Source organism: Mus pahari, chromosome 3 (assembly GCF_900095145.1).
Source record: "Mus pahari chromosome 3, PAHARI_EIJ_v1.1, whole genome shotgun sequence".
NCBI lineage: Eukaryota > Metazoa > Chordata > Mammalia > Rodentia > Muridae > Mus > Mus pahari.
Window position 1 is genome coordinate 2,152,564 of NC_034592.1, and position 18,048 is coordinate 2,170,611.

Sequence of the window (18,048 nt, forward strand, 5' to 3'; positions counted from 1 at the left end):
GGTTGTTTTGATTTGCATTTCCCTGATGACTAAGGATGTTGAACATTTTTTGAAGTGTTTCTCAGCCATTCGATATTCCTCAGTTGAGAATTCTTTTTTTAGTTCTGTGCCCCATTTTTAATGGGGTTATTNGGTTTTCTGGAGTCCATCTTTTTGAGTTCTTTATATATAATGGATATTAGTCCCCTATCTGATTTAGGATTGGTAAAGATCCCTTCCCAATCTGTAGGTTGACTTTTTGTCTTATTGACAGTGTCTTTTGCCTTACAGAAGCTTTGCAATTTTATGAGGTTCCATTTGTCAATTCTCGGTCTTACAGCGCGAGCCTTTACAGTTCTATTCAGGAATTTTTCCTCTGTGCCCATATCTTTGAGGCACACTTCGAGGCATATCTTCCCCCACTTTCTCCTCTATAAGTTTCAGTGTTTCTGGTTTTATGTGGAGTTCCTTGATCCACTTAGGCTTGACCTTAGTACAAGGAGATAAGAATTGATCAATTCACATTCTTCTCCATGCTTACTGCCCATTGATCCAGCACCATTTGTTGAAGATGCTGTCTTCTTTCCACTGGATGGTTTTAGCTTCTTTGTCAACGATCAAGTGACCATAGGTGTATGGGTTCATTTCTGGGTCTTCAATTCTGCTCCATTGATCTACCTGTCTGTTGCTGTACCCCCTTAAGAAAGGAGAAAAGACCTGTCGTTAAGAAGCTCCAAGTCTCAGAATTAATTTGGATAAGACTCCAGTAGTTTCTACAAGGGTACTACAAGTAGAGTTGGATAGATATAAAGGTGAAATCACAGAGGGTCTGGAGGGTTTCTTTTAGAAAATATATGTTTTTATTTTATGTGAGTGTTGCTTGCAGTCCTGTCTGTGAACCACATGTATGCAGCACCTGAGAAGATCAAAAGGCATCAGATACCCTGGGACTTGAGTTATAGATGGTTGTGAGCAGCTACATCAGTGCTGGGAACCAAACACTGGGACTCTGCAAGAGCAACATGTACCCTTAACCACTGAGCCATCTCTCTAGCCCCAGAAGATGCTCTTGATTATGACATTTGACCAAGAGAAAAAAAGCAAATATTAATGATGGCAGGAAGACAGATATTATTTAATTTGTGGCATTAAACTGTGGCCTTTCCTTTATGGAGGCACTAGCTAGATCATAGAAGATTTGCAAGAGTCTTGTTTTCTACTTAGAAATGTGTGTGTGTGTGTGTGTGTGTGTGTGTGTTGTATATAAACATATTTAAACAGTTTTAATTTGATTTTATGTAAATGGATGATTTGCTTTATATGGCTGTGTACCATGTACATGCCTGATTCCCATGGAAGTCAAAAGAAGGTATCAGATGGCCTTGAATTGATGTTGTGGATGGTTGTGAGACATCATATTGTTGCTGGGAATTGAACTCAGATCTGCTTCAGGAATGACAAGTGTTCTGAACTGCTGCACTTTCCCTCTACACCTGTATGAATTTATGTATGTATGTATGTATGTATGTATGTATGTATGTATTAAATATAAACATAAATATAAATGTGTACATATACATATATAGTGTACATATATATGTAATATGTTAACACAACTATGTTTGCATATACATGCATAATTATATATATATATATATATTTCATACAGTTTGAAAATTGTTTAATCAGACATGCTGATTAAAAATGAAGCTTTGTAGGCTAGAGAGATAATTCAGTCAGTCAAATGCTTACTTTGCAAACATAAGGAGTTCTACCCCTAGAACCAACATAAAAAGACAAGTAAGGTGGCACACACTTTTAATCCTAGCAGTGGGAAAGAAGAGACAGGTGGATCTTTGAGTAATTCCAGCTCAATGAGAGGGACCTTCTCAAAGTTATGATGTTGGCTTCTAGGGAAAGAAAGTAAAGGTTGACCCCTGGTTCTACATACACATGCATACACATGTCCACCCCCACACATGTGCTCCTAAGTACACATCAATGTACACTGATGTGTACACACACAGAGAGATATTAGTTTTATGTTGTAAAATACATGGTGAAAATATTTTTAAGGCCTGCCAGTTTGGACTTATGATTTTGTGTTTACATCTATAATGGATGAGCAGGGGAGTTTGATACTGAACGTACTCAATTATTGGCTCATTGATAATGCTAATGAAAATAATCTCCCTATTCTAGACCCTTCCGTGCCTGTTTCTCCAACCACAACTCCAAAAGATGGCTTTGTTACATATGGAAAAAGCAGCTATTCCCTTATGAAATTGAAGCTACCATGGCATGAAGCAGAGAAATATTGCAAGGATCGTACTTCCCTGCTTGCTAGCATTCTTGACCCTTACAGCAATGCATTTGCATGGATGAAAATGCACCCATTTAATGTACCCATATGGATTGCCCTGAACAGCAACTTGGTAAGATGTTAGAATATTCACAGGTCAACATGATTGGTAAATTATAGTCCAATGTGTTTCTTTTTCTGCTTCTTCAGATGAACACTTACATGAGGCTCTGCTGTCAATAGTCTAGTGACCTAGTGATAATGTGTCAGAAACCAAACTGAGAACTCTGTGATATTTACAATAATTGGCTTTGAATAGTTATACAAAACTATATTATATATCTAAACAGCTCTGTGCACTTGTTTATTCTTCTCTAGTGTCATAGTTACACAGCTGCAGTATGAGAAGAGAAAGTAGGTCAGGAGCATAGGGAACAGGGGATAGGATTCTTCATGCTTTGTTGCAAAACAGTTTAGAATTTTTATGAGTTCCAGACTTATAGAGTGTTTATCTATATGACAAGTGTTTCACTGAAGTCACAACCTTTTATTCCAAAGCAGAGAGAGAAGGGTGGGGACAGGGACAAAGTGAGGGATGAAACTCCAAACTAAGAGAGGCAATAAGGTAGAGTCTCCTGTGACATATGCCACCCATCATTTCTCCACCCACCCAATAGCTAGCAAACCAGCAACCAGTGTTGCAGAGGTCCTGGGGCAGGAGAGTGGCTCGAGAGGGTTTGTTAGAGAAATTGAACCATTGTCTTTTTCATTCTTGGGTTAAATCTGGACCTCACATATGCTAAGCAAGGACTCTACTACAGAGCTCTGCCATTATCCCAAGATACTCAGCATTTTTTTTCCAGTTTTTTTTTTATTAGATATTTTCTTTATTTACATTTCAAATGCTATCCCAAAAGATACTCAGCATTTTAAGACATTGCTCAGGGTGGTAAGAGCTGAGGGAGGGTACCAGAGAGGATGAGAAGGAAAGAAAGGTGTAAAATTGGATAGTGAGCTGAGGTCAGGTTTTGCCAAGCTTTATGTTGCGATGCAGAGATAAACAATCTAATCATACACTCGGTACTTCCTCAATAGGGTGAAGAATATTTAAAACAATTAGCCCAATGTACTTCGGTGATTGTGCTTAGATAAGAGATTTTCACATTTCTGTTGACTATTTTTAGGATAATTAATGATCTGATAAATCATTCAATTCTTCTCATAAATATGTTTCAAACTGGCCATCAAATATATTTTGAAAGATTAAATACTTTCCCTCAATGCTGATATTTATGATTAGAATAGTAATGCCATTTTCATGACACCTCTAGAGTCAATGATACGCGAGAATTATTTGAGTAAATGAGAGAAGGGTGCACAATTCCACCTTGAGATAAAAAGTGCTTTTAATGTTTTCTTATGGGTCTTTAGTGATTGTCTTGGTAAATTAAATTATGGAATTAAGATAAGGAAAGTGTTTCAGCCTTTAAAAATCATTTCTCCTTGGCTAATGTTTCATAACACTACTTAGGCATTACTTATAAAACCACTTTTAGATCATGTACTGTTATTGATAAGTGGTATTTTTATATTGCTAATTAGCTTGGATGAGATCATACATTTGTTTGTCTAAATTTAATAAGAAAATATGTCAAATGTGCAAGTGTAGTAAAACAACCAGCTTTTAAAAAATAGCACAATCCACATAGTTGAAAGGCCACTGATGTCATGTCAAGATCCCCAGCTCCTCTAGAATCTACAAGGAGAAATGGTCTCAACTATCACTTGCCATTGGTGCCTTAGCAGCAGAACAAGGTCATGAGAACAAATGAGGCTTTCTTTCAGAGTTCCATGATATGGATGTTACTTTAATTTCAGTAAGATAAATATTTTATTGTTGTGAGGATTCAACTTCTCTTTGGCCATGAGAGCATGAAAGCAAAGGCAGCTTTATGGAGTAAGACACATAAGCCTTAGTCACTGTCTTCTTTTTGTACTAATTGTCTTTTATAAACCATCAGTTGTGACTCCTTTCCTCAAATTTGTATTCATACATATAATTTTGCTCATGTTCTCCCACTCCCTCAACCCCTTCCAAGGGATCATCTTCATCTCTGTACTCACCTAATGTTCTGTTCTCATTCTCTTTCTATTTCTTTCCCTCTCTCTCATCCTCCCTCCCTCTCTCCTCTCTCTCTCCTCTTTCCCCTTCTCTCTCCTTCTTCCCCCCTCTCTCTCCCTCTCTCTCTTACACACACACACACACACACACACACTCACTCATTTCTCAAAACTTTCTTTCCCCTTTCTTCTCTAAAAAAAAGAAAGAAAATACTTTCCAGGTTGTAGACCTAAAGATGGTCATGAAATAAAAACTTTTAAGAAAGAGTGATTTTACTGAATTTGAGTTGGTAGCAATAACTTATAATTTATTAAAATATTTCAATATTCCAGGTTCTGTGTTCAATTACAGCCTTAAGTACTATACTTACTTCTTGCTTGTTTCCTTCATGCTTTCTGTGAGAAGGAAGACTGACGTGTTATGCTTGTTTTTATTCGTGCAGACCAATAATGAATATACTTGGACGGATAGATGGAGGGTGCGGTACACTAACTGGGGTGCTGACGAGCCCAAGCTTAAGTCAGCATGTGTTTACATGGATGTTGATGGCTACTGGAGAACATCATACTGCAACGAAAGTTTTTATTTTCTCTGCAAAAAATCAGATGGTAATTGGATATACAAAAAGAGGTTGGGGAATCTCAAAGTTGCCTGAAGTAAACTGTTTCCTATCATTGCTGACTTTATTAAGCAGTAGTGTATCCCGAGTATCTGAGAAAAAATAGAATGTCTGCTCAACCTAACAAAATATGGACCTGGCTATCAACCAACATGTACAGGTCGAAATGATGGAGATAGAAATCTCATCATTTCTAGGATTTATTTGCTCGTGATAGATTTCTGAATGCTTGCTATTGAAATTGTCCTCTGGCTGTGAGCATCCACTTCGGTGTTTGCCAGGTACTGTCATAGCCTCACAAGAGGCCGCTATATCAGGGTCCCTTCAGCAGAATCTTGCTGGCATGTGCATTAGTACCTGAGCTTGTGTCTCTAGCTGCATATGTAGCAGAAGATGGCCTAATCGCCATCACTGGGAAGAGAGGCCCCTTGGTCTTGCAAATTTTATAGGACCCAGCACAAGGGAAGACCTGGGCCAAGTAGTGGGAGTGGGTGGGTAGGGGAGCAGGGGCGGGGGGGTATAGGGAACTTTCGGGATAGCATTTGAAATGTAAATAAAGAAAATAATAATAATAATAATAATAATAATAATAATAATAATAATGATGATGATGATAATAATACTGTCCTCTGATGTCTGGCAAACATCCCATGCCTCTTGCTTTTTGGACAATTTTGGCAAAAGACATTCGATTGAGGCCATTTTAGATCTTCTATCCTCGTCTCTCCCCAAACTGCCGTAACTTTATGAAAATCTCTTTGATTTCCTCTGGTAATAAAACTTTTTATTATTTAAAAGAAAAAAAATTGTCCTCTAAATCTACAGTGACAGATTCTCGAAGAAGGTGGCCTTCCCTTTGGTGTCAACAGCACATCTGCTTCAACAGAGTTACTCCAGGATACATACAGATTGAATACAATCCGCAAAGCTATGGACACAGTCCTAGATTCAAGCAAGGGCAGTTTGTCACAGATGTCCTTAGCAGAGAGGGCATTACAGGACTTAGAATCTCAGAAAAGAAGTGGCTTGGCAAGGAAATCCACTTTATTAATTATTTTGACATAATTTTTTAAACTTGTACCATTTTTATTTGTTTGTTTGTTTTTTTGAGACTGGGTCTTGCTATGTAGACCAAGCTGGACCACAGCTTCACCCACCTCAATCTCCAGAGTGCTGGGTTTATAGGCATATGCCGCCACTCCCAACTTTAATCTCAAACAGCATTGCAGAAATCTAAACATCATTCATTGTAAATTATGAGGAGTAAGATTCATGGCTGTTGTGGGAAACATTACAAAGAATGGCAACTTCCCATGCTACACCCAGCCCCTGTAGTCTCACCAGCTAATTCTTATCTCATGGAGACTCTCTGACTCGGAGCTCCAAAATCTCCAAGTTCCCACTGGTGGGTCATTGCCACAGCAGCCCCATGCTTCAATACCCCCACGGCCTTTGTGGTGCACGTCTGGCAAATCGACACTTTACCACCATATCTTTCTCTCTTGAACATAGTCAAACATAGGAAAACACCACACAAACTTAGTGCAGAAACAATGGTAACTCAGTCTCTAGGTGCAACAACTAGAATCTTAATCACGTAAGCCATATGAAATCTAAGTCCTCTGGTGGCAAATCCTAGTGGATTCTGGGAGACAGTAGTAGCTACATCTTGCCCTCTCACTATGTCCATTCAAAAAGCCCTAACTCTCTCTGCTTCCTCTCTTCCTCCATAAGGAAGTCCTGCTTATTCACCCAGTGATTGGTCCCTTTATTCATTCAGGGAAAGTTTCACAAGAAGTCACCTGAGTATGTGATTCATTCCTTGGTCCAAATAGCCCCTCCTGAGAAAGCAGAATTAACATCAAAATACAGGCATCATCAGGGCCATCAATAACACTTCCCCTTTCAGTTCTAATAAAAAACAAAACTTTTCTCTCAAATATAAATTGAACACAACTATTACCATTTTGTAATTTATAAAGTATAAGATAGACCTAACACTCAGTCCATTGTTTTTGTTAATAAAATAGGATACTGTCATGTATCCTAACTTAAAAAAACTTATAATTCCACAACTAACTTATGTCCTGGCTTCAGATTGTATGCCATCTGTAAACCATCCTCTCAAATCTCTTTTCTCAATGTTAAATAGTCTGGGTTGGATATGAGACTATAAGTAGTCTTTCAACCCCATCAAAAATCTGAGAATGACCAACACTATCTAAAGACATAGGAAGCCTAACAGAGCTTCCAGAGCTAAGACAAGTTGTAGAGACAGCTGCCTACCCATACAGCCCCAGTAAGTCAAGACATTGGAGCATGAGTCTTCAGCCTTCTGGCCCAGGATCATCTGACAGACCTTTGAAACACAGGAATCATTAGGACGAGCTTATTCTGTCTTGGCAGAACTAACCTGTAAATTGTGCCCTTTCAAGGACAGGACAGGTCTTCAGGAGAGAGTGGCAATTTCTGCCTAGTGGCCCCCTAGCCACAATGCACAACCTCACCTGGAGGCAGAGATGCTCAGCTGCTTCTTTGAATCTACAAATGGGAACCTGTTAGGAACAGATTTGTCTCAACAAGTGTATAAATAACATTAAATGTCACATCTGTGGATTTCTGACACTTTTGAAAACCAACTATCTATATAAAGTAATCTGGACTGTTGACCGCTAATTACCCTCAGCTATTTCTTAGTAAAATATCTGAAAACACCCTAACTATAAACTCATAGCCATAATTTGCTATTTGGCCCTTAATTCACAGACTTAAACATCTCAGATCAGTTTATAATGGCATTTATAGAAGGACTGGGTCCAAACCTTGTACTTACAAAATTTTGTATCAAAAAAAGAAATTTATACTAATGAAAACCTTGATTTTGTATAAAAATAAATTTCCTACCAAACAAGATATAATGACTTCAACTTAGGAACAATTATAAAGATTTCTACTAAATGAGATTATGGCTATACAATCAATTCTAGCTATTTCCTTTTTCTCCTCCTCCTCCTCCTCTGAAACAATGGTAACTCGAACCCTAACCTTATAAACCATATAAAATCTAAATCCTCTGGTGGCGAACCCTGGCAGATCTGCCATTGAAACTGGGAGACACTAGCAGATACAGCTTGTCCTTCTGATATGATATTCCCGTCCAAAGAGCTCTAACTCTCTCCTGCTTCCTTTCTTCCTCTGTCCAACCTGGAAGTTGTCTACTTCCTGCCTACTTGCCCGGTGATTGATTCCTTTATTCATTAGGGGATGGTTCACAAGGAGTCACCTGGGTATGAGTGACTCATTCCTCATTCCAGACAACCTCTCCTGGGAAAGTGGAATTAACATCAAAATACAACAACATCAGGGCCATCCACAACACATGACCACTGTTTTCTAAATATATTTGAAACAGTAAAATAAATGAAAACCCAAGAAAAATGATGGCCCTAAATAACAAAAATCAGTAAATTATATGTAATGGTAGAGGATATAATTTTCCTTAGCTATAAAAGTAAGATCCCACATATTGCAGCAACCCCAGCTTTTATTTATGATTTATTTTGATTATGCTTTAAATACATGTTTACTTATAGAAATCCCTGCTACTGAACCTCCACAACTGCCTGGCAAGTGTCCAGAGTCAGAACAGACTGCGTGGATTCCTTTCTATGGTCATTGCTACTATTTTGAATCTTCTTATACAAGAAGTTGGGGTCAGGCTTCTCTGGAATGCCTTCGAATGGGTGAGTGTCACATTTCCTGAAAGAAAATCCCATAATAATCTATTTTTTGATAAAAGATATTAAAAATACTATAAATTAAAATGTAAGGGATCTAAGTGGCTTTCTGTTATTTTCTGTTCCTGAGGATAAAATATAGCGCACCCCTAGGTAAGTACTCTATAGCTCTGCCAGTGAGCTACATCCCCAACCACATGTGTTATTTTTTAAAATAATTTTTTATTAACAGAATGGTCAACATCATTTCCCACAAATGTAATTTATAATTTGTAACCTCAAAAGTTTGAAGAATTTAGGTTTAAAAGCCCTCTTATTAAAATATAAATTTCGATTCAAATATTCTAAATTCTTGGGGTTCTGATCCTAAGTTACTCAAAGCATTATATTTCTTTGTTGCTAATAAATTTGGATTTTATAACTGATTAGGAACTGACTTCTTTATTATTAATAGAAGTGTTTTTATGCCTGTCTATTTTATTTGTAAGGAAAAACAATATCAAACTCAATCTCAAAAGTGGCAAAGATAGCCTTGATGTTGTTGTTTTGAGACAGTGCTCACATATATGTAGTCAAGGATAACTTTGAACTCGTGATCTACCTGCCTTTGCCTCCCAAGCGCTGGAATAGCAAGCACACAACACTATGTCCAAGTTAAAAAGAACTTCCAACTTACAAAGGTTCATTCAACTTATGATTTCTGAATTACACAATAAGCTTATTGAGTCCGATCCCCACTTTAAGCTAAGGAACCTTTATTTCCTGTTTAGTTATTTGTTAGTAGTTGCCATGAGGATTACAATGAACTTTATAATTTGAAAAGAGCTCCAAATTTATTCTGACACCCCCTGTGGCTACTGGATTGCTGGTTTTCATTGTGATTTTTGGGATTTTGGCTTTCAAGGGTACTCAGGGCTAGAGAAAGGCAGTAGGCATATTACCATGATCATATTCTCTCTCTCTCTCTCTCTCTCTCTCTCTCTCTCTCTCTCTCTCTCTCTCTCTCCTTCCTGTCTTCCTTGAATCTTTGCAAGCCCATGGCTAAGAAAGTATTCTCATTGTTTTGCAGAGGATTTGCAATATGTCTTTGACTTTTTAAAATTAGAAAACGATCTTACGTGTTGCTTAAGTGTTTTGATTTTTAATTTTACAATGACTATGCACAAACTTTATTTTCAGTTTTAGGTGTTGTATTATCTAGCAGATAAAAGGAGTAATTATCATTGACCAAAATATGTCAGAAGTATTTTCAAATGCCTCATAGCTGTGAAGTATAGTCAATGATGGATTAATTAAGCATGCAATTAACAGTTACTGAGGGGATAACTCAGAACAGTAATATTATATTACTGTTATATAATATATTATAATATTATAATTATAGGATGGATACCCACATGGTTAATGCCTGGGTCATACTGGATTCTGTGCTCAGTTAATGCTGGGACCCCAGGCAATGAATTACTTATGTGTGTGTTTTATTGTTCTTATCTGTAAAATGGGTTAACAAAATTATTTATTTTATGGACCTAGAAAGATTTAGTAAAAGAATGCATATAAGGTCCAAGGCAAACTGTTATGACTGTTTAAAATGTATCAGTTACTACTTAGCTGTAGAATTTTACTATAAAAGTGAACACTGGTGATTGATAGAGAGTTGTCTGTGGTACCTTGTCTGACAGGTGTTCAGTTCTCTCTTCAGTCTTTGAATAATTCCATGCATGGCCCTGGGCTAACACTCGTACAATGTACTGAGCCTTGAATAGAGCTCAGGTTACCATTTATTGTTCTTGATATCAGGACTGCTCTCAGGAGCGTTCTTAGCCACTCTGATTATTATTATCTTATACTTTGCAGGTGCCTCCCTGGTTTCCATCGAGACTGCTGCTGAATCCAGTTTTCTGTCATACCGTGTTGAACCTCTTAAAAGTAAAACCAATTTTTGGATAGGCATGTTTCGAAATGTTGAAGGTAATTCTTGCAAAAAACCATTATTTAAAAATGTTGTATATAAAACAATGTTTTGGTTCCAGCAAGCTTTGCATTAAATAATTGTTAATCTGTGCTGAGTTTGAAAAGTTAAAATCATACTTTATTTGCAATAACCAAAAGTTTAAATGACCCATATATTGTCCAGCCCTGAATGTTGTCAATTAAAAAGCTCTCCTGTAGCTTTTATTTAAAAAATATTCAGAGAACAGTTTCTTTTTCTTCCTGCTATAATAAAAATGCTAGAGAAATATGAATTTAAAATTTTCCCGTAAGTAGAAATAAATTTTCAACTAAAGCAATCTAACAAATATATTCTTGTTTTTCTTCTCTGCAACAATTTCCTATTAGTGTATTGCCTGATAGAAGTTGTAGAAACCATTGGTTCTAGCATAAAATAATAATAATAATAGGCTTAAGCATTTCATGTTAAGGAGGGGAATATAAAAAAGATTATTTTTAACTCGTGCTTTCGCTGGTTTTATTTGATGACCAGGGAAGTGGCTTTGGTTGAACGACAATCCTGTCTCCTTTGTCAACTGGAAAACAGGCGATCCCTCTGGTGAACGGAATGATTGTGTAGTTCTAGCTTCATCTTCCGGCTTTTGGAATAATATCCACTGTTCTTCATACAAAGGATTTATTTGTAAAATGCCAAAAAGTAAGTTAAACATTTTGTACTATGGTTATATGTCCCCAGGCTACCATCTCTCTCTGACTGTAACATGCTGACAAAGAACTAGGGTGGTTGCATCCTCTTTGCTGACCTTTCCCCACGATTGGTCCTGCCATGAGGCTCAATCTCCACCTGTAGCTTTGAGTGTAAGGTGGTGGCTCAGCCAAAACTTGGTTTATTGGTACATTTTAATGTTCTGCTAAGTTGCAAGCAGTCTGGACAGCTTATCTCCACAGTGCTACTGCACTAGGGGAAAGGGAAGAGCAGTCACTAGTCCACATCATAAGAAACCAGAGAATTAAGTCATAAAACTAACCCAGTCTCCATCTGAGATTGAGTGGTAGAGCATGGAAAGAAAAACAACTGGTAAACCTCTGTGTGCCACAAACTCTACTTGAGTGATATTTTATGCCATTCTACCCGACTGGCATTAATAATAAAAAATTATTAATTGAAACCTGAAATAAATAAATGAGGAGGCCTGGGGTAGTTCAGTGACAGCCCTTGCTTGGCATGGATAGGACCCTGACTTTGATTCCTATGACTGTAATCACGCAAGCAAGCAAGCAAGCAAGCAGCAAGCAGGCAGGCAGGCAGCCAGCCAGCCAGCCAGCCAGCAAGCAAGCAAGCAGTGAATGTAGTTCTGTTTCCTCAGTAGGTCTTATTGTTTTGAAACTGTGTAGATTTTTAGTTTATAACTCTACTTTAAGATTCTACACCCTTTGGAATAGGGCTGTGGTTACAGTCTTTGGACCAATGCTGGTGTCTTACTTTACTTTTCAGTCAAATATGTTGTAACAATTTAGACCTTGGTGTGCCAATTTCAAAACCCCTAGTTTAGATTACCTTAGCTACATGTGAATTTCGTAGGTGTTTAGATGTATTAATGTTTACATAAAACTTGAAGGCTCATATTTTCAAATCTTCTAGCATATTCAAACTTATCATCATAGGATGCTGCAGTCGCATAGAAAGGCATAGAAAAAAATGGATGGATGGACAGGTAGATAAGTACGTATGTATATAGGTAGTAAATAGCCGAAGGTTCAGATAATTTTTTTTTCTATTTATATGCCTAGGCCTATATATTCATAGATATCAATCACACCATCTGTGCATTCACATCATCCCATGACATGACATCAAATCATATCACATTGCATCAGATCACATGAGAACCCATCAGATTACATCCAATCAGATCACATCACAGTTAACAATGAAAGATGTCATGAATCTCTGGCCTGAATACAATTTATTTACATTTTGTTATTATGGATTTTTATAACATTTATTTTCTATCTTTCAAACAGTTATTGATCCTGTAACGACACACTCATCCATTACAACCAAAGGTAAGATCATCATGAAACCTCAGGGTACCCATTAGTCCTATGATTCTGCTTGTTTTAAAAGCCATGCCATCCCTTCTTCTCTTCCTTCACTTTTGGTGGAATGGCTCACACTAACCTTTATCATTAGGCCACAATCCACCTTTCATGATGTTTAAGAACAACGAATTTGTATTTTTATTTAAAAAAGTTCTTGAAGATGTTGCTTAATTACAAAAAGTTGCCTCATGAGATCCTATGAAAGACATTTCCTTCGACGTCTTTCTAGGTCTCTCTTTTTCTTTACCTTTTCTTTTTTTTTAAGTTTGTTTCCATCTTTATGGACAATGTGCATTAGGTAACTAATCTTAGTTTACCTATTTTGGTAATGCTATAGGAACTCAAAGTGAGATCAATGGCTTACTTATAAACACCCTATTGATCTCACGAATGATATTTATTTATTAATTTTTTTCAGAAGTTCAGATTTCCATTATAAATTTCCCCTAGTTTTAAATTTTATTTGTAATTGCTACACCAACCACCACCATCACCACCACTTTATTTATCTCCCAGAAGTATGTTTGTAAGCAGTCTTACATTATTATTTTATTTTTAAAAGATTTATTTTTTTGTAATATGTTTGTGTGGGCCTGTCTTTGTGTGTGTGTGTCTCTCTCTTTGTGTGTGTGTGTGTGTGTGTCTGTGTCTGTGTGTGTGTGACAGGCTGCCACATATATGTTGGTGCCTGAAGGAACCATAGAAACCATTAGATCCTCTGGAGCTAGAGTTACAGAGTTGTGAGTGGCTGGAGGTAGATGCTAGGGTTAAACCTCTGGTTTTCTGGAAGAGCAGTAGGTGCTCCTAACCACTGAGATTTCCCTCCAGCCATTTAATTATTTTGATACAAGAGCTAAGTGTGAATTCCAACTGATGTACCACCTCAGTGTTACATAAAGAGGTAAATAATCTGCTAACCAAAAACTCATCTGAACGAGTTAAAGTGTCCTTTATGTCACATTGACTCCTGCCTTCACATCTTGTGACAAATACTATTTTAAAGACTGTCCCTGCTTCCCAGCAAGGTCAGCTGTGCTGCTTTCTGAAGCATCTGTCCCCTACCCCTGCCCCTTCCAGGTTCCACTTGTTTGCTAATGGTTTCATTTGTTTGTAGCTGACCAAAGGAAGATGGATCCTCAGCCCAAGGGCTCTTCTAAGGCAGCAGGCGTGGTCATTGTGGTCCTCCTGATTGTTGTAGGTGCTGGTGTTGCAGCCTATTTCTTTTATAAGAAAAGGCGTGTGTTGCACATACCTCAAGAGGCCACCTTTGAAAACACTCTCTACTTCAACAGTAACCCGAGTCCAGGAACAAGTGACACGAAAGATCTCATGGGCAACATCGAACAGAATGAGCATGCGCTCATTTAGCATCCTAATCTGACTGTCTCATATTTGAAGTTCAAGAAGTCTTAACTAAAGTTTTCAATTTCTTAATTCAATATGATTGTTTCTTTTTAAAAAATTAGCACTTGGTTGCATTGGTCTGTCTTTTTTTCTTCACCTAATGGAACAATAATTGCTCATTTACTATCCTGGCAAGATTAGAGAAACAAAAACAAGAGAGGGATAATAATGTTGATTGTTGATTACCACTTTTGAAGATACCTTTGGTGAATACACAGCACTACAGCCTTAACACTGCTACACTGGTGGTAGGTCTCATGTCAACTCTGCAGATTTCAAGAGTTCTAGAAATAACCACGTAGGCCACTCAGGGTATTTCCAGGACCTCCCAGAGATAGGTTATGCACCAAATTGTAATTCAACATTTAAAAGACCATGTGAAAATAGACAAGTGCACATAGCCCCAGATGGAATAAGAATGTATTCAGGTCTTTCTCAGCAGTCCTGATTCATGTCCATTATTGAGAACTGTATTTATCCACGTGTAGAATAATAAAGCTACTGAGAATCTTGTTTGTCCCAGGCAAGGTTTCACAGGCTGAATATTGCAAATGTGTTCTGTGTTCTGTTGTATGTATATTAGGAAGGTGACTATGTGAAGAGAAAACCCTGTAAATTTGCATAACTGGGTATACTTAGATAATAAATAATGCTATTTATTATCTAATTAATGTGATGAATTAATGTGAAATAAAAATTAGAGATGACATCTATTTTAATTTTCTGTGATCTTGTTAAGTATAAATTTGCTTGAACATAAGGTTTATCTGCATTACATTTAACTATTAAAATAGATGAATGACTTGTAGATGAATGCCAACTCAGTTTAATCTCTGGATGATTTAATCTGTGGAAGATGATCTTTTATTTTTTTATAAAAGCTACATAATCTTTTAATATCCAACAATCCGTGCCATCACTATTGGAAATGAGAAACACAAATAACCACCTTCCCCTTTAGTAATATCTTATTATTTATAAACGTGCCTTAGATAACATTTTGTGTAAATTGTGAAATATCTTGTAGGTTTCAAATTTCCCACAGTGTTATCCCTCCAGCACTTCTTGTTTCTTTGCTTCTTTGTTTTAGAGTTTAACTATGAGCCTGGGGTGTCTTCAAATTGTTTTTTTTTTTTTTTTAAAATTTAAAGGCTTATTTTGACATCCACACAGGGATATACATATATTTCCCCCCTTTCTTTTCCTCTCTTTGTGCACACATGCACATGTGTACATACATCCACAGTGTCCATTCACCCACATTACATAGGCATGAATATGAAGGTCAGAGGACAACTTGTGGGAGATGGTTTTCTCCTTCCACCATGTGGGTTCCAGGGATCGAACTCGGGCTGTCAGTCTTGGTGACAAGTGCCTTTCCCTTCTGAGGCATCTTTCTGACCTGGCCTCAGATTTTTGGTTCTTGTTCCATTGCTTCTTGGATGCTGTGATTACAGGAGTGTGCTATCATAACTAGCCTATCCTTTCTCCTGCCTAGTGGATTACTCATGCACAAAGGTTTCTCATGAGGCAGAGATGATGTAAAATGTATTCTTCCTTCCTTCCTTCTTTCCATGAGGCAGAGATGATGTAAAATGTATTCTTCCTTCCTTCCTTCTTTCCATGAGGCAGAGATGATGTAAAATGTATTCTTCCTCCCTCCCTCCCTCCCTCCCTCCCTCCCTCCCTCCCTCCCTCCCTCCCTCCCTCCCTCCTTCCCTCCCTCCCTCCATCCCTTACTTCCTGTGACTTTTTGAGGTAGAGTCTTTGAGGTAGAGCTATGTAGTCTAGGATGGCTTCAAACTCACTCTTTAACCTAGGATGGACTCAGGCATGCTGGAGTCCTCTAGCTTCAGCTTCTCCAGTTCTGGAAGTGTAGTTCTGTACCACTATGTCCAGCTAGAGATTTGTGGTTTTGTGTGCATATGGATTTGTGGGTTTTTATTTGAGGACAGACAGAGTAATTATGTTTTCAGGAAAGCCCATAATATAACAAAAGGATAGGAAGTGAGTTATTGAATAATGAGTGGTGTGATGGAGTTGCCAGTATCACAGCTTGCGCATGTGACGGGGGTAAGGAAACAGGAATTGAGTTGTGGGGGATTGTGGGAGATGCTTTGGGTACCAAACAACTCCTTTCTGCACATCAGATAATAAAAAGCAAATGCTTTTCATTTTCTTGGTAAAAATGAATCCTGTTCAGTTTGAGTATGTTCTAACAGAAAGGATGGCCAGTGGCAAGGCAGTGGTTTGGAAATTATCTGAGTTATATTCATTTCTCTTTGTGTATATGTGCATCCTTGTTCTACCCACCCTCCTTGACATACAGGAAAGAATGGAACAGGGGAGCACACAAGTAGAGTTTACACCTTCTTATATTAGTCATTTCATTGTAATTTTGGTTATATTCCCATAGAAAATACTCTGTGCTACAAACAGCATTTACCCCAGTCCCATAAATCCTATCATTTCAAGGGACAACCTGTGATGGATAGAGCTGCTGAGTACTGTATTTCACACCCCCACACCCTCCCTTGAATATACAGCCAAATAGAGGAGTCTTGCATTTGCAGGTCCAGATCTGCAACTGCACCAGTTTATCAGAGGTGTGTTTGAGAGGGAACATTGCACAGAAAAGACCAGGCCCTGTGTGGATCGTCTTACTCGCTCACTTATGTCTTAGGCTGTTATAATGGATTTGGTGTGCGTACATATTCTTAACTGGAACTTTCTCCCTTGAGATTAGCCATTTCAAAGCTCCTGATCGCCTCACTGGACTTATGCTAGCTTCTGGTTTTCAATGCTGTTCAGTAGCCAGATGATTCTTAAGCACTCTTTTCTCCAGAAAGTTTAAGTCGAATAAACACACAAGCAAACCACATGAATAGTGTGCAATTGAATTCTAAAAGCAAAGGTGATCTCGACTGAGTCTGGGTCACTTCATTCTGTCATGAGACAGATGGCATGTCCTGTGTAGAGTCACAAATATGTGAAAAGTGTCTGTATTCAGGAAGAGGAGCCACAGACCCACCACCATCACTTTATGACAATGTGGTGGACACGTTGGTAAGTCATAATACGGGTATCTGTGGAGGAGAACAAGGGGATCTGGTACCTTTGGGAGGCTTACCCAAGTTTTAATATTATATTTCAAGAGGCAGTCTCTTAAAGAAACACAGAAATAGATGTGAAAGTGAAAACTATGAAGAGATCGTGAGAAATTATCAGGCATGACATCCCAGTTTGTATACTGCTGTATGTTACTGCTAAAAATCAATCTGATCAATTTCTTGTTTACTGGTTTAATGTAAGAAAGCATCTAGAGTCTCTCTCTCGGCAGAAATTAAGTATCTCTTAGTTCTGAAGGCTGAAGGAAGAGACTCCTGCCTGGAGAAGACCTTTGACCAGGTGAGTTCCAGTCCCCTGGTGGCCTGTCATATATAACTCGCACATGTGTCATTCTGGTACAATCGCATAGGACAGGCTCTGACTTGCTCTCATTTCTTTCTTTCTTTCTTTTTATTCAATTCTGATGCAATTTTCTTATCTTTCTTTCTTTCTTTCTTTCTTTCTTTCTTTCTTTCTTTCTTTCTTTCTTTCTTTCTTTCTTTATTATTTCCTTTATTTACATTTCAAATGCTATCCCGAAAGTTCCCTATACCCCCCCTCCGCCCCTACTCCCTTACCCACCCACTCCCACTTCTTGGCCCTGGCCTTCCTCTGTGCTGGTTCATATAAAGTTTACAAGACCAAGGGGCCTCTCTTCCCAATGATGGCTGATTAGGTCATCTTCTGCTACATATGCAGCTAGAGACTCGAGCTCAGGGGG

At 38.0% G+C, this 18,048-nt stretch overlaps 1 protein-coding gene across 1 annotated transcript in view; it reads left to right on the top strand.

Moving 5' to 3' along the window:
• Positions 1-14,938, top strand: part of Mrc1 (mannose receptor C-type 1) — a 90,853-nt gene extending 75,915 nt beyond the window's left edge. Inside the window, exons 24-30 of the mRNA XM_021192603.2 lie at positions 2,182-2,414; positions 4,846-5,011; positions 8,616-8,765; positions 10,617-10,730; positions 11,245-11,409; positions 12,738-12,779; positions 13,930-14,938. Of these exons, the coding sequence (XP_021048262.1) occupies positions 2,182-2,414; positions 4,846-5,011; positions 8,616-8,765; positions 10,617-10,730; positions 11,245-11,409; positions 12,738-12,779; positions 13,930-14,183 (1,124 nt within the window). The 3' untranslated portion in view covers positions 14,184-14,938. The remainder of the gene's footprint in view (positions 1-2,181; positions 2,415-4,845; positions 5,012-8,615; positions 8,766-10,616; positions 10,731-11,244; positions 11,410-12,737; positions 12,780-13,929) is intronic.
• Positions 14,939-18,048: the final 3,110 nt, after the last annotated feature.